At 55.0% G+C, this 21960-nt stretch overlaps 9 protein-coding genes across 9 annotated transcripts; 2 read left to right on the forward strand and 7 right to left on the reverse strand.

Moving 5' to 3' along the window:
- Positions 1-834: 834 nt before the first annotated feature.
- W97_07045 (uncharacterized protein) lies at positions 835-2228 on the reverse strand (the record flags this gene model as incomplete). Its single annotated transcript, XM_007784917.1, has 2 exons — positions 835-1436; positions 1487-2228. The coding sequence occupies 2 exons, from the start codon at positions 2226-2228 to the stop codon at positions 835-837; spliced, it is 1344 nt and encodes a 447-aa protein (XP_007783107.1).
- A 2009-nt stretch (positions 2229-4237) lies between these two features.
- Positions 4238-5167, reverse strand: W97_07046 (uncharacterized protein; the record flags this gene model as incomplete). Its single annotated transcript, XM_007784918.1, has 1 exon — positions 4238-5167. The coding sequence occupies one exon, from the start codon at positions 5165-5167 to the stop codon at positions 4238-4240; it is 930 nt and encodes a 309-aa protein (XP_007783108.1).
- A 637-nt stretch (positions 5168-5804) lies between these two features.
- Positions 5805-7484, reverse strand: W97_07047 (uncharacterized protein; the record flags this gene model as incomplete). Its single annotated transcript, XM_007784919.1, has 2 exons — positions 5805-7283; positions 7338-7484. The coding sequence occupies 2 exons, from the start codon at positions 7482-7484 to the stop codon at positions 5805-5807; spliced, it is 1626 nt and encodes a 541-aa protein (XP_007783109.1).
- A 1569-nt stretch (positions 7485-9053) lies between these two features.
- On the reverse strand, positions 9054-10802 carry W97_07048 (uncharacterized protein; the record flags this gene model as incomplete). Its single annotated transcript, XM_007784920.1, has 2 exons — positions 9054-10434; positions 10489-10802. The coding sequence occupies 2 exons, from the start codon at positions 10800-10802 to the stop codon at positions 9054-9056; spliced, it is 1695 nt and encodes a 564-aa protein (XP_007783110.1).
- A 501-nt stretch (positions 10803-11303) lies between these two features.
- On the reverse strand, positions 11304-13203 carry W97_07049 (uncharacterized protein; the record flags this gene model as incomplete). Its single annotated transcript, XM_007784921.1, has 3 exons — positions 11304-12350; positions 12406-12978; positions 13039-13203. 3 exons carry the CDS (start codon positions 13201-13203, stop codon positions 11304-11306), a joined length of 1785 nt encoding a protein of 594 aa, XP_007783111.1.
- A 1436-nt stretch (positions 13204-14639) lies between these two features.
- On the reverse strand, positions 14640-15199 carry W97_07050 (uncharacterized protein; the record flags this gene model as incomplete). The annotated part of the gene is made up of 2 exons (XM_007784922.1): positions 14640-14899; positions 14959-15199. 2 exons carry the CDS (start codon positions 15197-15199, stop codon positions 14640-14642), a joined length of 501 nt encoding a protein of 166 aa, XP_007783112.1.
- Positions 15200-15694: 495 nt separating this feature from the next.
- W97_07051 (uncharacterized protein) lies at positions 15695-16367 on the forward strand (the record flags this gene model as incomplete). Its single annotated transcript, XM_007784923.1, has 2 exons — positions 15695-16209; positions 16301-16367. 2 exons carry the CDS (start codon positions 15695-15697, stop codon positions 16365-16367), a joined length of 582 nt encoding a protein of 193 aa, XP_007783113.1.
- A 471-nt stretch (positions 16368-16838) lies between these two features.
- W97_07052 (uncharacterized protein) lies at positions 16839-18638 on the reverse strand (the record flags this gene model as incomplete). Its single annotated transcript, XM_007784924.1, has 4 exons — positions 16839-17974; positions 18032-18085; positions 18136-18501; positions 18566-18638. 4 exons carry the CDS (start codon positions 18636-18638, stop codon positions 16839-16841), a joined length of 1629 nt encoding a protein of 542 aa, XP_007783114.1.
- A 2068-nt stretch (positions 18639-20706) lies between these two features.
- Positions 20707-21666, forward strand: W97_07053 (uncharacterized protein; the record flags this gene model as incomplete). The annotated part of the gene is made up of 1 exon (XM_007784925.1): positions 20707-21666. The coding sequence occupies one exon, from the start codon at positions 20707-20709 to the stop codon at positions 21664-21666; it is 960 nt and encodes a 319-aa protein (XP_007783115.1).
- Between the last annotated feature and the right edge of the window lie 294 nt (positions 21667-21960).

The raw sequence follows: 21960 nt of genomic DNA on the forward strand, positions 1-21960 counted from the left end.
CAACTACTTCCAAAGCTAATCAACAACCTATGAGGGCTGCCTTAGCACTATTCTGAGTGCTTGCATCATGGAACCAACCTCTTGCCAAACCTCCAGTTATAATACCAGAGGTCGAGCTACATCACATGTCCAACATCTCAACGGCCTTTACGTGAGCGTTTCGTGCACTCGCAAGGGCACCAGAAATCCACAGATTCAGCCTTGGCGTTGTCGAATATCCTGTGCGAAGCTCACGAGGGACTCTTTGTACTGAAACTCAGCGCGGACGTCTCGGCGAAAACGACACGGCGTGTAATTGCGCCCAGTGAAGGCCGTGTCCTGGCATCAACAGGCGCATGAATTCAGCCACGTTTTTGGAAGGGCTTCGTCTATTGCTGCATGTCCGCATGTCCGCATGTCCGCACCGAATCGCGAAGATTTCGATGCCTTCTGGTGCAGCATAGACAATCGAAATCGTCTTGCTCAACATCACGAAAGCGGAACAGGGAGGAACCTCCAGTCCCCAAGGACGCAGGTGTTCCTTCTCAACCGGAAATTCGCGCTTAGGTGGTTCAAAGATCTCGTAACAGCAGACCTAGATTCTCCTGACAAAAGGCAAGGAATCGCGGCTTGTGGTCACGAAAACATCGAATTCATCTTGTATCATCATCAGATTGATCTTAGTTTTGAGAAAGCCGACGCGATCAAGAATTCACATTGGCTAAGAAGATGGGTATAAGAGAGTTAAACGGCGGAAGGCTCATCCATGCACTCATCACAACCACCTGATGGTAACGCCTTAACGCCATATTCCAAGTCCCGAGCCCAGTATGTTATATGCGTAACGACCAGCCCCTAACCACCACCTCTCTGTAAAACCCTCGAATGCTCCCTTACCAAACTCTCAGCATCGTATTTCTCAAACTCAAAGTTCCACAACTTCTCCGCCACGCTCATGTGGTATTTGCTAGCCTTCCCAAAATCATCACCCTTACTGCTCCTGCGGCCGACATGCTGAATCACAGGCGGTGTAATGGCCCAGCGAGTTTCGCCGCGGGAGTCGGCGTACTCTTCGGTGAGCATGTCCACGAAGCCGAGATGTCGGGATGTGTAGTAGTCGGCGAGGTCTTGTGCCCGTGAGCGCGGAAAGACGAGGCCTTGGGAGCAGCAGCCGAATTTATTCATCTCGTTGAGCCCGTGGGGGCGGGGGAACACGGTGACGCGACCGGCGGCGAAGAAAAGGAGGACGTATGCTGGAATGCAGATACCGCAGATGATGAGGATGTTGCGGTTGGTGAGGGCGTCGGTGACAAGTTTCGTAGGGCGGATGTGACGGATGGAGAGCAGGATGGCGGCGGATATACTCACTACGAGGGCAGAGTAGAATAGGTAGGTGCGCCATTCTTCGCTGTTCCAGCCGAGGAACTCTTCTGTGTAGAAGAGTCGCAGGTAGAAGACTTGGGTGATATCAGTAGCGTTCTGAATACTCCACGAGCATGACTCTTACAGTCCAGCGCAGCGTTCCTCAACGCGGTCTCCTTCTCTGCCAAGTCCAGCGCATGCTGAGTTCGGTGAAACCATCCGTCCATGGCTATCACATCGTCCTCGAACATCGCAATGTATGGCGTTCCAGCGGCCAAACATGTCCTCAACAGATACGTATAGTCGAACAGCGCCTTCTCACGGAACAGCCCTTTGTCCTTCTCCAGCTTCTTGATGTGTTCCAGCTCGGCCGCGGGTAGATCATAGGCCAAAACTTGATCTGCCGCGTTGTGGAGCCATGCCTCCGAGTATGCTGGATGCACGGTGGGATCGGTGTGGGCAATGAACAATATCAGATGAATCCCCTGCCTCTCCTCCTCGCCCAAACCCGCGAGCAACGAACCGACTGTCGTGCGAAAGTATCTAGCATTCTCTCTGGCCACAGAGGCTATGCCCACACAAAGCGACTTTCCAGATGTACTCGTCCTGTTTGCGAGAGGCGTGGTGGTACCAGCAGCGTCGATAAAGGCTTCAGCTTGACGTTGCCGGACAGCTGAATAGACAGGCTCGTAAGCGTGGGTGTAGTCGAAGAAAACGGAGGTCGGGTCGCGCCACGTGAAATGGCGGACGCACAATATAGCGAGGAGATAGGAAGCTATGAATGCTATGGAAGCGATTGCGGTGGGCGACGCGTGGGGCCTAACGGTAACGCCATTGACACTCAGCGGCGCGTAGCGGTGGTTCGAGGATACGAAGGGGATCCTCATGGCTCGAGGTCCCAGCCTGTGTGTTAGGAATCAGGTACGGCCATTTATTTTGCCCCTCGAGCACGAGACCAGAGGACAATATAGGTAGTAACAGGTCGCTCGACCGTTAAAAGTTTCCAGGGTTGAGGCTGCTCACGAAATGCTTGGCTGGTGTTTCAACGGATGCGGCGGGTCTTTCCAGATTGTCATCCAAGCCCCTGTGCCCGCCGCGCTCATCTCTCCCCTCCTCCCATCTCCCAACAGCACCCTCTCTTCTGTCGGTCTGTTACAGCGATTCCTCCACTCTTGTTCGGCACCAAACTGCCATTACCGTTCTCCAGCACGGAGGAACTTTTACGGACATCTTACACCGCATCTCCACCGCAGCTTTACCCAGGCGTGGCTATGTATATCACAAGACGTCGACTTCGAACACATCACGTAAGGCCGCAGGTCTTGAATAGTATCAGGCAGGTGTATAAAGCGTGTGATATCTGTGGTTAAGATGGTCCGCCGTTGCGGCGTGTGGTTTGGCTTAGCAGAGCCTCAACCCGTTTCTATCGTCGTTGCCTCCTCGGGCCGATTTTACACAACACACCAAGAGTCTTGTTCAGCAATGTCCAAGTCTGTTTTCGTTATCCGCATGATCAATATTGTTCTTTGTCACCTCATGGAGTAACGGATCGTTGCCGGCTGAAGTGAATATGATCAGCAAGAGCACTACTGCCACTTGATATTCATGAAGCAGCGCTGTGCCATGCATGTAGAATCAGAGAGGGATGTAGGGCCATGCAATTGACGCCATTCCAGATCGACAACAGAATCATAGAGAGACCAATCTTCCACTAAGTAGCGCCGTCCGATTGCCCAGAACCGGTCGAGACAGTCGAGATACATATCTCCCGATTGGGGAGGTTCAACTCAAGCAATTTGCTCAATACATGTGATCGCTCGAGGGACAGATATTACCATAACCTCTCCCCTTACACAATGGCGTAAGAAGCTCGCACCACCGCATCCTGGACAGTGAGACTTAGTGCTCTCCATCGTATTCTTACGATGATGGAGATCATTAAAGGTCTCTGTTTCCTGCGCCCTCGATTTACAACATGTTTTTCTCCTTGCCAGTTATGCATCACCTTCATGTCTCCCGTCTAAGTTTCTGGCTCGACTCAAAGCATCGCTCTATGCTTACAACTTGACCCAACAGTCAACTCTCTCAATCTTCTCAGTCCGACGTGCGCATGTCGTGACATTACCCTGGGGCACGTGTCTAGTAAAAGCCGGTTACAACTACGTTACGTGGGCTAACGGGCTCGGCGGCACCTGCAATCAAACCCAAGTTATATATCGCGCTGCCGGAAGTTTCTAGTCCCTTGCGGTAGACGGAGGCTTGGTCTAGTAGTGAATAGACTCGGCACTTTCAGTGCGAAACGTCCCGCTTGAGGTCGCATGTTCGAATCCCTGGGTTCTCCACGTCCGTAAGACTAAAAACATTACCTTTTTTTGTTATTTCCATCTTTGACTAGCCTGAGCTCCTGCTCCAGTTCTTTCGTCGATGCTTCTACGCTCGCTTTTGATATCTCCATCAACAGCTGGCTGATGATTGCTGTCACCAATGTTTCACTACTTCACTTTATGGTCTTAGTGGTTTAACGGATGAACTCTTCACTGTAACAGGATAGCCTTAAGGTCATAGAATAGATGCCGTGAACATCTTTCTTGAAGTTTACGCGGTACGAGATGCTTAAACTTTTTTGGTCATCTTCCCCCTTGCAGAGCTCAGCCAGTTCCTCAATTGACGCTACCACGCTGCTCGAACGCTCACACATGCCCAGCCCTCAGAAGGCCAAACCCACAATACACGCCAATGCAGGAGCAGCGTGAAGCGGCGCTGCAATGCCCAAAGCGCAAAGACATTGCGCATCGAACGCATCCCCAAACATCAACAATCCAAACCCAATGCACCGATTAAACCAGCCCAAATAATCATCCAACGAACCCCTCTATCGCACACAGACACCCACCCATTAACAACACCGCCCACGCCCCTCCCCCCTCAACCTCTCCACCTCCCTCCACTCCTCCTCCGTCCCCTCCGCACTCCCGGGGCCAGGCGTCGTCGGGAAGCCCAACCAACTCCTCCTCTTATCCCCATGCCCAACCCTAAAACTGCCATTCCCCTGGCCCGTCGCATAATCAAAGTACCCCGTGCCTCCACCCTCAACCCCTGGCGTCTTCCCCGCCGTCGCCAGCTTCCGCGCCTCGGCTTCCAGCCTTCGATTCCGCCGCTCAACCAGCTTGCGCGTGATGACGCGAAACACCTCCTCGACGCCCTCGCCGTCTTTCGCGCTGATCTCGTGGCAGCAGTCCCACCCCAGGTCCTGGGCCCAGAAGCCGGAGGAGCGGTTTGAGGGCGGGGACGTCACGCCCCCAGCAGCAGCAGCTCCCCCTGCACTCGCGCTGCCGTTCGCAGACGTCGTCGCCTCCTTGCCCGCCCCTGGATACAGGTTTTCGGCCACATACGCAATACACCGCTCAAACGGGACCCCCCTCCTCCCCGGCTCCTGGGCGACGACGTCCGCCTTGGTGCCCACGACATGCAACACGACCTCGTCCCCCAGATTCCGCCGCAGCTCCTCCATCCACCGCCCCATCTCCCCGAAGCTGGCCGCGTCCGTGATATCGTAGCACAGCACGCCCGCGTCCGCGCCGCGGTAATACAGCTTGCTGATGCTGCGGAAGCGCTCCTGGCCAGCCGTGTCCCAAATCTGCAGGCGCACGACGGTGCCGGTGTCGGCGTCGAGGAGGCGCTTGGTCAGGAAGGAGGCCCCGACTGTGGAGACGGCGGTGGAGGGGGTGAAGGTGTTGCGGATGTAGCGGTGGACGAGGGAGGTTTTGCCGACGCCTTGGGAGCCGAGGATTACGATTTTGGCTTCGAGGGGCGGGGGGGTTGTCATGGTGGGCGTGAGGGCGGAGGTGGGTGGGAGCGGAGGGGCGGCTGTGGGGGTGGTTGCTGTGCTGATTGTTGTGAGTCCGGGGGAGAGATGCGGACAGCGAGGGCGAGGCTGCGGTGCGGCTATGGTATATCGGCGGAGCGGAGGGTTAAGGAGCGTGAGGGTAAGGCGTTATTTGACATGGCCTGTACGTTGCGCTGTCTGGCATTACAGATTTGACAGTGTGGGTGTCGCAATGGGGTGTGTTGTCCGTGGGACGGTTTCACGTGTGCACGTGCCCTGTCAATATGCGGTCTTTAGCTCCGAGAGCGCGCAAGCACCCAACGCTAAGCATGGGAGTTTATTTAGCATCCGCCCTTAAGTGCACGTTATGTCGAGGGAACCGAGGATGTATATAGCGGACAGCTTTTGGAGATAGACAATTGCCATACATATGCCGAAGAGAAAGCCGCCAAATTTGATACATGCAAAAGAAAGTAAGCCTTACACCTCTGGGTATACCATAACCATTAACCTTGAATCCAAACAGTGCAGCGTACATCCCGACCCAGAGATAGGGACACCGGCCAAAATGCAGACTCCCTTTCATAGCCCCAATCCGTTAGTCGCGCTATCCATTCGTCATGTTCTACAAATGCCCTCAAGCAATCGTCGCCCTTCTCCCATCAGCGCCTTCCCGCTGCTCTTGTTCTGCCCCACCAGCAGTACCAGCGCTGGTACCAGCACCCGCAGCCACGCTCGCGCCCCGGCCCGGGTCCTCGCCAGCCTGGTTTTCGGCCACCGTGGCAGCAACACTCCCATTTCTCCGCGTCCGGATACCGAACGTCTCCCTCACATTGCTGGACAGCCTCCTCATTCTTCTCCGCGCCGCCTCATCCTGCGCAGGCCCATGTGCCCTCTGCGCCTCCCTTAGCCTGTTCAGCGCCGCCACGAGCTCCTCCGGCGGCGTGTTGACAGGCGTGTTCCGCATATTTAGGAACTCTCTGATAGTGCTCGCTCTGCGGGGGTGATTGTCTATAGGTGGCGGGAGCTCGGTGGTAGCGTTGGGGTTTGAGGCGTCGGCGCCATTGGCGGGTTGGTCGGAGCTGTTCGAGGCAGTGGGGTGCAAGTTGATGCGACAGAGGGGACATGTGCCGGACACGTTTAGGAGCCACGGGTCGACGCAGGCGGGGTGGAAGGTGTGGTTGCAGGGGAGGACGCGGATGTCTTGGCCGAGCTCGAAGTCGTCGGTGCAGATGGAGCAAGTATTGTAATCGTCTGGTACGATGTCCTGGGCTTGAGTTGGCGCTGGAACAACGGCGGGCGTGATTGCGTTTGTGTCCTCTTCAGTACGCGGTACAGTAGCTGCAGCTGTGTTATCTGAAGCGGCATTCTGCTCTGTTGTTGCCGCAGTTGCTGTTGCAGCCGGTGGGTCGGAGTTGGCGCGTGCAGATTCTGCGAGCTCGACATCCGAGGGTTTTGGTGGTAGTCTCTCGCCAAATTTGACGATGGGGATCGTGTCCAGCATCGCCCGCGCTAGTCCTTTCGCTCTACTTTGACGCGGCCGGCCGAGTACGTCGCGTGGCCCGTAGCGCTCCGGATGCCGATGCGCCCTCACAGCTCCAGTGACGATGATCAATAGAAACAGCCCCGTGATAACACCTGTGATGCTGTACAATATGATCATTGCAACAGCGGTCGACGGCGATCGGCCCAGGGGATTGTCACTCTGTTGTTGGTTGCTGGTCGTATTCCCTGACCCATTTGACCCATTTGACCCATTTGACCCATTCGACCTCTGTCCGATTTGTGCCCTTAAATGCCCGCTAGGTCCCGTACTCGGTCCCTGCAGCTGCGCAAGGATCGATGTAGCGGCGCTACTGTTCGTCATGGAGAAGACGTGATGGAAGCCTCCCCTCACAAGCGGTCCGGCAGTGTACGTGCAGAAGTCTGAGGTGTTGCTATACAGGACCGCGGCTACTGCCCCGCTGTCGACGGCCCTGCCGAGAGTTCGCGCGGCTCCAGTGGCGTCGCCATTGTATGCAGAGATGTCGCAGCTGATGTAGGTGATGTCGCCAGCGGTAACGTTCTCTACCGTTTGCGCGTTGGTGAACTTGAAAGCCCCCTCTAGGTTAATCGCCTGTCGAAAAGGTGAGCACGTTATTAGGGAGGCGAAGGCATATAGAGTACACACAGGATCTCTGGGAGCTGTGGATAGCGGCTCCAGCGGAAAATGCATCGCCCATCCATCACTTCGCAGTATCATGTGGATTTGTTGATTCGGGGATGGCATGGCGTGGTCCGTTGCGTTGGAGGGTACTACTGACTGCGCAGCAGCCATGGTAATGAGAGAGAGTATGCACCATGAGGCATAACTCGCGAAAGCCATCGTGCTTCGGACTGAGAGAAAAAAGCTCGTCGGCTGGCGGAATAGCGCCCGGATTACAGGCTGAGATTAAGCAAGGAGATACAAGGCGACAGACGTTCAACGTCAAGTACTGCGCTTGAGAGACATGGGTCGGCGCACGTAGTTGAAGAAAACCAGTATGTAAATGAAAAGCAGGCGCAGTCACAGAAGATGTGCGAGCAAAGGGAGGATCAGGATAACGGAATGGAGGACATCTTGCACGAAGGTGGTGAGGATCGGCCAGAATTACCGTAAGCAACGGATGCTGCGGATCCTCAGCCAAAGGGGGTCCATGGACTGCTGGCGTGCTCTGCGCGGAATCGTCTTGGCCTCACGGTTTGGGCGTGCAGTGTGCCGGAAGCCCTCCAATTGCAACAAGAGTGGGTTCGTGATCCAGACCTGGCGGCAAGGCGAAACTGGCCTTGGAGATGCTGCACAGCCTCCGTGCCGGCAGCCACATGCACGGATGGGGGAAGGCCAAGGGCGAGCACCTGGGCATGTCTGCGGGCGGGGGTCCTTGGAGAAATCTGGAGAGCATCACAGAAACGATTGGCGATCAACTTGGCCGCCACCATGACTCGACTGGCTCCTCGTAAGGGCTGGAGTCGAAGTCAGAGGTGAAGCCAGAAGTCGGAGTCGGAGCGGTGCCCCCAAGGTCGATAGACTATACCTTACGGTATCAGGTGACCATCAGAGGTCTGTCTTCCATGGGGGTTTGCTCCTGTCTATGAACATGATCCTACCATGAAAACACTCTCATCACCTCTAGATCATTCCACACTCTCGAGAGCTCATGACTGTTTCTCATTTTAGGCTTTCTGTAAGCAGAGCAGCATGTTTACAATTCCAGCACCCTGCAGTCGTGAGGTCTGGACGTCTGGACCGACCGCATCAGCCGATCGTCTTACTCCTCAATTCCTGGGAACTGATCAGAGAGTTGCTGCACAGCTGACGGGCGTCGCCAGGAAAGGATCTCACGTACATATCGAAGTGGTAAAAGGCTCTAGTCAGCATGGTCAACTCGCTCCCAAGTCCTCTCCGGCGATTTTAACGAAGAGCTACATTCTCAGTACCTCGCTCAAGTACTCCCCTCTCACCAGGCCAGCTATACCGCAATCGCGGGATTCCTACTTCTTCCAGGCTGCACATGGTAATCATTTATGTCTGCGTTTGATTCATCCTGTTGCCGACGGATCTGTAGTAAAACCGCAATACCAAGGATGAAGTTCAGAGAGACATATTGTGTATTGCCTAAAAGCTTTCCTATCCATGATCTCGGACACATGATACATCAGTCCACCCACAACGCCTAAGATCAATAAAAATTGCACAAGTGGTAGCACACATGTGTATACTCCCACATCTCGCTATAAGCCATGCCGCCAGCACATCAGGAACGACCCAGATGCACCGAGTTCACTTGAACACTCAAGTGCAGCGCGACACTGCTAGAAGAAGCACACCGAGAGAACAGCCTTGCCGGATACTCTGACCTCAGACCCTCTACTCCCTCTTCTCTAATTCCTCCTCCTCACCATCAAGAATCTCAACGCCCGTGTCCTTGATCTCCCTCTCCCTCATCTTCGCCTCACCCTCCGCATCCTTATCCCCAGCAATACTACCCACCGCACCGCCCGACAAAGCCGCCCGATCAACCCACCCCTCCCCCCTCAACATCCCCAGCCCCTTCCTCACAACTCCTCCACTCACCGCCTTCGGATCAACCTCGTACACCGCATTCACCACCGCCAAGCTCGCCACGAAGAGCAACACATCCCCATTCTTCACGCCCCTCCACCACCCATGCTTCACACCCACCTTCCACAAACTATCCAGACTCAACCTCGCACTATACAAGAAATTACTCCTCCCAGACTTCCGTTCCAAGAAAGCCCAACACCCGCCCAAAAACCCGCCGAGGAACCACCTCTGCGTCGGGAGCACCTTCCGGGGCAAGAAGTGCGCAAACAGGCAAATAGACGCCCAGCTCGTGCCAATACTCCCCGTGATAAACAGACTCATCCTCAGCACGCTCTTCACGAGCCGCGCAACCGCTCTCACCGGGTCCGCGGCAAACGCCTTGTACCGCAGCACGCCCATGGCGCTGAACACGAGCGCGAAGAAGCGCGCCACGGGCGGGAAGGCCTGGATCCAGTAGCTGACATATGTGCGGAGGCAGGAGGGGTCATGCGGGTGGAGGAGCGCGCAGGAGAGGGATTTGATGGCGGGATGGGCAGGCGAGGTGATGGGCGAGATTGTGCGGACGGAGGCCGGGAGGGTCTGGGCGTTTGGGAAGAGGATCGGCGAGATGAAAGGCGGCCATTTGAGCCGGGATATCTCGGCCAGGTTATCCACGATGGAGAAAGTGGAGGGCCAGGCGAGGTGGGAGGGGTAGGTGGCGGGGCGAGCCTGGATGTACTGCGGGGAGTGGTTCAGGATGAAGCGGCCGTACGACTCGGGGAAGCAGTCGCGGTCGAAGACGAAGGCGTGGAGCAGCTGCCCGCAGGCTACGGGCATGCAGAGCCAGCTGCCGAACCACCACGGCCGGTTCTTGAACCAGCCGCGGTCTTCGAGGCCGTTGTACACGAACTCGAGGGCTCGTGTGAAGATGTAGATGGCGATGGTGATGCGTAGTTGGTCGCTCGGGTAGACGCCGAGGAAGAAGCCGGAGAGGCTGGCGCCGATGGCGGGCGCGAGGCGGGAGGTGAGGGTTCGGGAGACGCGCGGGTTGCGCCGCCGGAAGGGCTTCGCCTGGTCGGTGAGGAGGCTCTCGCGGAGGCGCGTGAAGAAGCGGTGGAGGAGGCGGTGGAAGAGGAGGATTAGGGAGAGGGAGCATGAGAGGCGGACGTTGGGGGATTTCCAGAGGGATGTCTTCGTCTTGGGCCTACCAGTATAGAGTCAGTCATGTTTCGCATGCCGTGGGGCTTGTATGGCATACGGCACAACCCTCCCCCTCGCCAAAACCCTCGTCGTGAAGTACTCCCACGCCTTGAGCGCTCCATACGTCGTCACTGCCAGCCTCAGCGACGCGCGGATAGCCGCCGCATTGTAATCATCGCCGCTCTTGACAATCGCCTCATACCGCGGAGGTGGAGGCGTTCTCTTCTTCACAGCCGGCGCGCGAGATATCAGGTACCGGTGGAGGAGCTTGTATTCCTTCGCGCTGACGGTGTAGCGGAGCGCATTGCGGAGGACGGGGTCGATCTTATCGGGTTTACTGCCAGACGACGACGACGAGCTCACGGAAGACATAGTCGCATCGTCTCAATGGCGATGCGATTGAGTGTAGCAGAGGCACGCGAGCCGCGAAGGGCATCACGGAGAGGTTGGCTGGGCAGTTTGGGGTCGGGGAGTGTTTCCCGTCACTTCAAATGTCACAACATCCCAACCTCGGCTGACAAGGGTTTGCTGTGGAGTGACATGTGTTTGGCATGTTCATCTTCGCGCAATTATTTCTTTACTGCAGAACTACTTACCTACTCGAGGTGTCCAGTGCTTCCAGTAATGTAAGAAAACGTTCGAGGGCCCGTTTCTCGAAGTGTTAGTAATGCGACGCTGGTTGTCATTGGCTACTGCGGACAGGATAAATATAACGTCCCAATCGGGCAGGAAGAAGGAACAATAACCCAAGATGCAGTACCCATACTACAAGAAATTCTCATTTGAATAGCTAGACCATAGCTGAGCCACCCGGCCGGCCCAGTATATACAAGTCTGTGAGAAGAGAGCTAAGCACTAAATTATTCACTTGCTCTACCCCTTTACCGCTTCATCAATCTCCCTCCTATACCTCTGTTGACTCTCACACTGCTCTAAAAACACCTTGTACTTAGCCGCCAGCAGCTTCTTCTCAATCTCGTTCTTCGTCGGCTGTACCGCCTTCCCTGGCTTGCTGAACCGATCCATGATGTTCCACAGTGGCTCGCTATTCCCGTCCTTATCCGTACTCGCCGCCTTCGCGCCCAGCATCGCCGCTCCATGCACCACAGCCGCGTGTACATATCGCGGAATCAGCACCGGCATATCGCAGGCCGCCGCGATCAGATCCATCAGAATGGCGTTCTGGCACTGCGAGCCGGACATGAAGATGGACGAGATGACGTGGCCGGACTTGTTCATCGCCTCGACGATCTGCTTCGTCTGTAGGGCGATAAACTCCATCGTGCCGTAGTAGTACAGAGCGAGGCCATCCAGCGACTTGTCAGAACTAAGACCGATGACTGCGCCCTTCATGTTCGGATCGGCCACGGGCGAGCGATTACCGAACAAGTCGCCGTAGAAGAAGAAATGCCGGCCCAGCCAGCTGATGGTCGGCGCACCGGCTTTCTCCTGCATCTCCTGCAGGTGCTGGTTCAAGTAGTCGTAGATGTTGGTGTTGTAGGTCTCGGCCACGGACATGGCTTCCTGGTGTGCCGGATGGGTTTCAATCACGTGTTTAAGCAGTTCGCCCGTCGCGCTCTGTCCGCCCTCCGCCATCCAGTAGTCTGGTATGAGGACGTCGCGGTAGGGGCCCCATACGCCGTTCACGAAGACCGGTTTCTCGGACATGGCGAGATGGCAGGTCGAGGTGCCTGCTACGGCTGCTAGGCGGGTGAAGGCTTGATGGATGTCGTTTTTCGGCACATGGTCGTCGAGTTGATGCTCGTTCAGCCGTACCTTTGCGCCTACTGTGCCGATCCAGCCAGCGTATGCGTCGATGACGCCGCTGCCGACTGCGATGCCTGCTGGAAGGCCCATCTCTTGGGCGGCTTTCTCGCTCAGAGTTCCGACAAGTTCTCCGGCTGTCAAGTACTTGCCGTTCTGCCATGTCATGCGTCAGCGGCGGTCAACGTCACTAGCCTAGGGGAGACATTACCACCTTGTCCACTCCTCCCATCCGCTTGAAGTTGTCTTCGCAGAGGTCTTCTAGCCCAACCTCCTTCAGGAAGTCCTCCTGCCAGCCTTTCACACTGCCATCCACACCGACGGGGACAAAGCCCTGCTTGCAAACGACGCTGCAGTAGCTCCTCGTCTCGCTTCCAGTGGCAATGTGCGTAAGAGCGTCCGTCAGATCGTAGAACTTACAGCGGTCAAACAGCTCCTTCGGCATGTTGTTCTTCAGCCACAGCACCTTTGGTATCTCCATCTCAATGGACATCTTGCCGCCCACATAGCGCAGCAGATTGTGATTCGTGGCATTGATCTTTTGCGTCTCCTCGACAGGCCTGTGGTCTAGCCACAGGATAACATTCCGGTCGTTTCCGTCATGGTTATCGAAGTTCGGCCCGGTTACACACACAGGCTCGTCTGTGTCGCCAGAGAAGACTGTGAGGGAGCATGTAGCGTCGAAGCCAATCCCTTTAATGGACTCGGGATCGATGCTGTGCTGGGTCATTGCGCGGCGGATGGAGGAGCAGATACAACGCCATATGTCGGTAGTCGATTGCTCCTGTATACTTTGTAAGTCTCAAGCTTGCCAATTGTGTACTGGGAAGTCTCGTTCGCGTACATAGTATCCCGTCTGTGGCTGCCAAAGCCCTATATTCTCGCTCGCCAATCCTATGATGTCCCCCTGGTCGTTCATTATACAGGCCCTGGCGCTGCCTGTCCCCACATCGATGCCAATGTAGTGGTCGACATGGGGATGAATCTCGTTTCGGTGATCTGTAGACATTTTGCGCGATTGCTGTCAATCGTGCTGTGTGTATAGCAGAGAGGAAAACACTAGGGTTGCGAGCGGGGCTGTTGTGTAACTGTGGAAGTGGAAAGTAAGGTATTACGAGGGGCTTGTAGATTTCGACAAATATGGTACAGATCACGCTATTTGCGACGCTTTTCAGGACAATCCAGGGCAGAATCAGCTTCGATTAACAACTCCGGGCGGAAAGGGTTGAGAAACATGAGATCATATCGCAGATGTTTGTAGTGGGGGCGGGGCATCATTGCGGGTAGGGGTCCATGTCGTGGGTGGGGTCCTGCAGGGCTGCAGATCGACCTTTGAGGCAGCTTTGTGTGTGGACACTTGAGAACTACCTAGGTATGTTGGGCTTGGTGGTTGGAATTACGACCGTTCTCTTGCATCCGCTGCATGCATTCAGCTTGAAAGACGCCGCACGTTCTGTATGGCGGGATATTTTCATTGACAGGCGGGGTTCCCGCGACACCCCAAGGGCAGTCTAAAATGGACGCGGCAGGTCTTCCTCACCCAAGACCTATCCACCAACCCGCCGCGTTCATTGTTTTAGACCGCCCTTGCTTGTACGCGATACCTAGCTGGTCTGGCATCAGGCCATTCACACACCCCGAGACATTACCTCCAACGAACCGCTGTACGCGTGCGACAGGAGCTGTTGGGGAACCTCATACTAACAGAGACCAAGACAGCGCTACCAACGGATGCTGACGGGCGTCTACTGCAGTTGCTTCCTTGACTGGAGGATTGCGGAGTGCTTTCTGGCATTGTCCTTCTTAGTCATACAAGGTACTGTGCTTAACGAAATAAATGTTAAAGAACGCACGGAGCAGGGATTTCAATACCACATCGGGGGATGGTACTCGTTGCCCCTTGCTTGATATGCAGAATAGTAAAGAGACGAGGTCTAACCCATCATAGGCTTGTGAATCAGAGCCAAAGAAGAAATTCTCGCCAGACCCTCAACGCCACAGGAGTTGCAATGGCTAAGTTAATTGAATAGAGCTCCAAAGTCTCAAAATCTAACGATTCTTAACGCTTCTTCTAGCTTGATCCGCATGCAGCAAAAGTTCCTCCTTCGAACGATGCCTTGGGTGATCCAGATACATACGCTTGATCCACTGCTTGCAGACAAAACACCAAAAAGGCGTCCCGCTTGTTGAGTGGTAAGAGTTCAGACCGTAGACTACAACGTCAGGCCTACGAAGGAAGTAGCCTTGTTGATGATCCTGTCTTGTTACTCCTTTGAGTGCGTTGAATACTGCAGGACAGTTCCGGCACAGGTACTTTGCACGGACTTTTCTAACGCGGTCCTTAAATTCGAATTCAAACATAGCATTGAAGCCTTTAGGGCAGCGCTGCAAGGACGAACAGGGGCCTCCGCTCGACAATGGCTCTACAGCGGGCTGTGGGATTGGCTACTCGATGGGTTTGGTCTGGAGCATGCGTTGGTACTGATTCGCAAGTGCGGTAATAGCGCCGTCTCGCGAAGCTTCCGAATTTCCCAATATCAGACCCAGCTGTGGGATTGCCGGTAATGCGCGGTCTTGTGCGTTTTGCAAAAGCGTGATTATCGTGCCTTGGAGCACGATGACGTGGTCCTTCAGCTGGCTTCGTCCCATCTCTTTGCGGAGATCAGCTGGCGAAGGCTCACGTCCATCGTCTGGTAGACCAGAAACTGGACAGAGGTGCTGTCGACAACAGCAGGTTTGCAAGGTTGGAGAGCGATGAACTTACAGTCGCCCCTGCCAAATAGCTCCCCTAATCTTGCAAAGTCTCTGTCATATTCGGACTGTACGCGTGGGCCCCCATCCTGCAGTACCACCTCTAGGCTGGAGGCGCCATCAGCGGCCTGCTTTCCTCTCGGACGCCTCCGCGCCTGTCTCCGCGCCTGGCGATCATTGCGCCAGCTGCGAAGCAGAGTAGTTGCGCCAGCGAACGTAGAAACAATAGCGGCAGTAAGCAGAGCAACCTCCATTTTGGACGTTTGGATGGGGAAAATGAAGATGAACGTTGAGTGCAAAAGCGCGAACGCACTCGCGAAGTCGCGATTCAGCCTCGTGCGGAGTAACTTGTGTGACGTATTTGATGGGGAGTTAATCATTTATCTCACGCACTGCCTCTGCAGCCTCGTCCACGACAGATTCCTGTCCTTACGCTTGACGTGCATGTTGGTACGCCTTGCGGCCCAACGGTATTACACGCCACTGGGGGGCGTTCGCTGGGTAAAAATGAGGGTTTGTGGATGCATACCACGTATGGTGTCACTGAGTACCTATATGTACTCCTAGCACACTACCTAATCCAAGGCAGCCCTGTATGCCGGCGTGAAGTGATGTGGTGATGTCGCGCGCAAGGCTGAGCTAACATCGGCCCGTTCCACACCCGAGAACGTCACCTACTGCACCCGAGCATGCGGGCTCTCATGGAAACACCTGCGCTACCATAAGGTACTACAACAACACCGCCTACAATGCGCCTCCCACACCCCCTCCTCCTCCTCTCCACCGCCCTCCTCACCCTCGCCGCCTCCCCCGTCTCAAACCTCGACCTCATAATCTACGCCTGGCCCGTCCTCCCCTCCTCCACGCCCACCCCCCTCGCGCAAATCTCCTACAACCCAACCACGCTCAACGCGACCCTAGAATCCTGGACCCCGCCCACCGAACCCATCGACGCCACCGCCCTCCTCCGCATTGGCCTGCACGACCCCCAGGCCCCCGCGGAAGCCAGCTGGACCGGCATCGCGACATCAGCCTCCTCGCTTGACCCAGCATACCGCAAGAAGCTGACGCTGTTCACGGACGGCGAGGGGCGGGTCTGGCGGGTCGGTTTCTCGGCGTTCGCGAGGGGGAGTGGGGAGGAGGAGGTGCTGGTTGAGGTTCAGGGGAGGAATGAGGGGCCGAGACCGGTGCTGAATCGGCCGGTGGTGCTGAACAAGGAGGGGAAGGTTGAAGGGGCCAAGGAGGAGAAGACGTTCCTGCAGAAGTGAGTTTCTCGTTGGGCTTAATGTGGTAGTGGGAGGAAGGGGGAGCTGTTATGTTCGTCATGGCAGCTGCTAACGAGGATATTTCTTCAGGTACTGGTGGGCGATTGGGATATTCATTCTGGTCCAAGTGGTTGCTGGAGGTGGAGGGAAGGAGTGATTGGACGTGGGGCTCTCGCGTTGCTGGTATCGTGCATTGCACATGGCGCAGTGGGACTGGGTCACTGGCAAGCGGCATCCGTCCTTCTTCTTACAGAGTCCAAACCAATGACTGTGAGACAGTGATCTCGTCGGTGGCTGCTTGAACTTATCTTTCCTTTTACCAAATGATCACTACATACAACCATGCTCCAATCCTTCGAAACACTAGAACCGCAGATGAAGAGGCTAGATAGATAGCAGAAAACAATGACAAAATCCTAGCCAACAACAAATCCATTCAAATGCTCAAAACTCCAGACACCGCGCTAGAATGCCGCCCAATCTTCGTTAAGCGTGAAGCATTGCAACGTAACAGCAAATCCGACGATGCTACAACGCCGAGCAGAATGCATATCATGAACTCCATAGAACATGAACACAAAACTCCATGTAAGCTCACATTTGTACAAATTAGATTGTAAGGACCGGCCTATACCTGTTCATCGACCTCCTGAATGTTGATATGGACAACATTCTTCTTCAACGGTGCCTCCTCGGGCATGAGCCGGCAGGCTACAGCTGCCCGAATCGTAGCTGTCTTGTGCTTTTGCATGGTGATGAAGGGGATTTGGAAAGCACCAAGGATGGCAACTGCGGCGCTGACCCACCAGGAGAGTGCGGTGAAACCCAGCTGGCTTCCAATCCCATAAAGCAAGCCTGCAATGGGGCTAGCGATGCATCGGCAAGCGCCTCCGGTGCTGGCGGCAAGGCCATTAATCTTTCCGAGGTGCGAGGGCGAAGGAGAAGCCTCCTTTATAAGCATGAGAAGAAGGGGATAAGCGATGATGGAGAGAAAATTACGAATGGTCAGGCACACGTAAATGCCTGCCAGGACCCAGTCTTGCGGAAGAAGGACAAGGTAAGGCACGACGAAGTAGGCAATTGGATGGCAGACCGTGACGAGAACGAAGAGCTTCCAGACTCCGAGCCAAGACGCCATCAATGGAAAGACTAGTGCCTGGATGAAGAGAGCTATAAGGCCGTTCACACTCATGATCATGCCGACCTCTTGGATGGATAAGCCGATGCCGCCTGCGAAGGACCCAGGGAGTGCGGACAGTGCTGAAGTATTTCCTTCGACCCACTTGTCCTGCAGAAATATCGGAAGGAGGTGATCGTAGGTCATGCTGTGGTAGGTAAAAATGCCTAAAGCAACTACAAGCATGATGACGGGCTTCGTGAAAACCTTCTCGCTGGGCGCAGACGAAATTGAGGCAGGACGACCGTCTGCCTTGACGACCCAGTCCTCGTCTTCAGTTATCCGCACGGCATCAAACGTGCCATACGACTCTGTCTGGAGGTCTGCCGCAGCGTGTGCCGTGGAGCCTGCGGTAGGTACAAGCGGTGTCCTCGCGGAAGTATGGTTAAGATCCTCCAGAGTACTCCATGGTTGTAGGTCAGGATGTGTCTCCTCGAGAAAGATGTAGCCTGCGATAATAGAGCATAGGAGCATAATCGCACAAACCAAATTTGGAAGGAGGTAAGGGAAACGCGCAAAGATGCCAGACGAGGAGAAGACAGAAGGAAGGTTTTCTGCAGGCATCGCAAGGTAGCCACCAATCGCAGCTAAGAAGCGCTGTTAGTAATTCTTCCGAGAAATGTTAGGCAAACGACTGCACTTACGACCAATGATCGTTCCAACAGACCAGACGAAAGGCATGACTGCATAGGCCCGCGCTGTGAATGATTAGCAACTGTATATATAAGTCTGGAATCAGAGCACTTACGCTCATGCTCTGGCTTCAACACCAGCTCTCCCACCATTGTCTGGATCACTCCGATGTTGCCGTTCAAGCAACCTCCGAGCGCCCTTCCAGCCAATGCCACCCAGAAGTTTGGCGCAAAGCCGATTATGAGCAGCGACAGCATCGTTCCAGCACAGCCAGAGAGCAGGACGGGCTTGCGACCGATCTTGTCGGAGAGAACTCCCCAGTACATGCCGCTGAGTGCCTCAGCGAAAGCAAACGCGGAAATGAGGATGCCTGCGAAGAACGCGGCATTGCTGTCATCGCTAATTTCAAGCTCGAGGACATATTGCCAGGCATAGGGGAATATTGACGTGAGAGCGATTGGTTCTGCAAGCCTAACAAGAGCTACAAAGAATCCAACTTAGCCTACGTACGATTGGAAGCGGGTCAGACACCTAAGGATACCTACCGAGCAAGAACAGCTGCGCTGTTGGGAATTTCTCCGGATCACGGGGTAGTCTTTGTGTCTGTGTAAGAAACATCTCTTTTGACTCAAGTGTAAATCTTACGGTTATGCCAACACGCAATGAACACCGCTTCTCTGCAGTTGAGGGATGAGCTTCAAAACGTTTGACCTGTTGTCGCCCAAGTGAGTAACGACTGTGCTGTTGAAGCTGGAGGAAGATATGAGGTGGTAGAAAAGAAGGTGGAGGGGCAGAGGGCAGAGATGTTTATCGCCGTCTCCGAGCGGAACCAATGAGCCGATGGTTCCCAAGCCACTGCGCGCTAAATTTTGTCTTACTGGTTGACATGGCTTAAGCTTCGATGGTTTTCCAGACGATATCCGATCGACTTGGCCGCGAAGCACACAGCACACAAGACAAGCCCGACACCTGACCGCGGCAGCAAATGCAAATACAGGTTAAATCATACTCTCGAAACACTCTGGCGGATACGACGGGTCTAAAAACGTATTCTGAGCTATTGCAGCGCCGCGAACTTACCGTGCGCCTCTCCGGCGGACTCATCCACCGTCGACAGCAGCCCGCGGTTTCTTTTATTCAGCTGAAGCACAAAGACCCTGGCCATCTTGGCATGCATATGTTTTGCAGCAAGCCGTTAGCGCATGGATCCAGCCGCTTGCTGCATGTGCGCTCTCTCTCTGATAGGCCGAACCAGCATGGGAATTGGAACACCGGTCGGCCAAAGCCATGCCTGAATGTCTCCGCTTCGAGATGGAGGATGTCTGCGGGGCAGCTCTGAGCAAAAAGTAAGACATGGACACTCTAATCTTCAGAAAGCGTGCTGAGAGCGTGGTCTCGAACGCGTATTCGCTCGCAGAGAGGCGATCAACGACGCCCGAGGGCCGGCCTGCATTTGCCATAGAATGAACTGTGCGGCTGCCCCGATTGAAGTTGGTGATCCCCGCGGTTGCGGACAGCGGCGAGGCCAAGCTTCGGATGGCAATGTCCGATGACCCGAGAGGTCTCGCGTGAACGGCGCCGAAGAGATTCTGCTGAACCACCTCATGTTACGAGTATCCTGAGGGTGGTCACATGCCTGCGGAGTCTTCGTACTCGTGTTCGCGAACCGAATCTTCTCGCACTGACGAAACGGCAAGACAGTCCATAAAGATTTTCTTTGATAATGGCAGAGCGAAGGCTGCTACATCCAGACGCGGCTTAGACCATTGTAAGCTCGCAACGTCGCCCAAGAGCGTTGGCAGGGGCTTGGGTTAATGATGTTTACTGAGCCGCGCGTAGGCCAGGCGCGTGTTCATAGCAGTCCCTAAGATGACAAAACTTCACCAAAAAGCCTACGATGCTCTCTGCAGAGAGAATACCGCAGCGTGTTGATGTTCCTTCCTAGGCGGCAAGCGAAGTATCTCAGCGGATTGACAAGCTGGCTTGGGCGACCCCTTGAGGCCCAGAGTGACTTTGGTCCTGTCCCGGCGAGTTCTGAGGTGGAACGCTAAACCTTTCAGCGTCCAGCAGTTCCACGGTTGAAAGGAAGGGATCGAGGACCTGCTTACCCGCTCTCCCTGGGAGACTCGAGTAGAGGCGATGTAAACAAACGCGAAGCTGGCAAACATAGACAACAGGCCAATTGATGGGTGACGAAACCGATATGCAGTGCCCTCGTCGCCCGCAAAGCATGCGGAGGCATCTCCTTGTAGTACGTCAGTCTCGAGATACGTAAGGTCCCTAGCCTGTTCAGCTGAGCTACAAAATGGTCCGCGAGAATGAAGGTGTGGTGGCTGTGCAGTCCGCGTACAGTCGTCGCAGGCCAGCCAGGGCTCCGCATCAGAAAGGCAGTCATGAAGCATTCACATGTCAGTGGAGGCAGGCACCAGTGAATGTTCTTGCCTCAAATGCAAGTCTCGTGCTAGTTGTGGCTTTGCTGAGCTACGTCATGCCCCTCCTTGCTCTGGCCTTTCTAGAAAACGTCGCCCCTCCATGCCACACACAAACAATCTCCCAATCCTAACACCATCCACCTCAATCACCGACTTGACTCATTCGAAAGTCTACTCTATTCGAATCGTGCCAGCCTTCTCATTAAGACCCACTTGAATTTTCCCAATCAATCTACGAGTTCCACGCAATCACCATGTCGACCACCGTTCACGTTGAGAACATCTCTAGGCAGACGAGCGAGAAGGAAGTCCGAGACTTTTTCAGCTTCTGCGGCAAGATCAGCTCCATCTCAGTCACACCGATCTCAGATGCCCCCGATGCCTCACAGAAGGCCTCAGTAACGTTTGAGAAGGAGACCGCCGCGAAGACTGCCCTTCTTCTTGATAACACTCAGCTCGGCCCTGCACAAGTTCATGTTACCAGCGGTAAGAGCATCGACGAGGTTGCCGGTAGCGCTGCCGCTTCAGAGAGCAAGGACGAGAGCACCGACGTCGCTCAAGAGGACAAACCACGTTCTCGCATCATCGCCGAGTACCTCGCAAACGGCTACACCATCGGTGACAAGGCCATCGAGCGAGCCATCGCCCTCGATCAGCAGCATGGCATCTCTGCTCGCTTCACAAATGCCCTCCAGCAGTTCGATGCCAAATACCACGCCTCTGAGAAGGCCCAGAACATGGATTCGAAGTACAACATCACCGATAGAGCCGCCAACGCCTGGCAGGGCCTGTCCTCCTACTTCGAGAAGGCAATCAACACACCAACCGGACAGAAGCTTCGGCAGTTCTACGAGACCAGCAACAAGCAGGCTGTTGATGTTCACAACGAGGCCCGCCATCTTGCGGATCTGAAGTCGGGCAAGGACTCCTCTTCCTCCGGCATGAAGTCGGTCCCTGGTACCGATAGGACCAAGTGCAACTGCGGTGCCGATACCGGGAAGTGTCCCTGCGAACCGGGCAAGTGCGCCTGCAGTGACTGCGCAAAGAATCCCGAGGTGGAGAGCAAGGCCGGCGCTGAGGAGATGGGCATGGAGAAGGTTGCGGGCTCGGACAGGACCAAGTGCAACTGCGGCTCTGAGGCTGGAAACTGCCCCTGCCCGCCAGGAAAGTGCGCATGCAGCAGCTGCGCGAAGAACCCGGAGGCAACCTCTTAGTCAACAAGCTCAGCTTGACTACCGACATGCCATCTATCTGATGCGAGTGGGCACGACAAGATTGCACGGGAATGGGTTTCTTTGTTCCTTGAGTCACTCTAGGAGGGATGCTCATGGCAGTTGATACCTTACGGATGGTTCTTTAAGATGGGATGAGATAGTTTAGCGGTTGCTATGAATGAAATTGAAATGCTTCACGACACTTCTGCATGATGCATATGCATATGCGTGGATTGTCAACTCTCAAGTGCCCATCAAATTAGTTGACCTAAGATGGCAAAACAGATCTAGAAA

Source organism: Coniosporium apollinis, assembly GCF_000281105.1.
Source record: "Coniosporium apollinis CBS 100218 chromosome Unknown supercont1.37, whole genome shotgun sequence".
In the NCBI taxonomy this organism is placed as follows: Eukaryota; Fungi; Ascomycota; class Dothideomycetes; genus Coniosporium; species Coniosporium apollinis.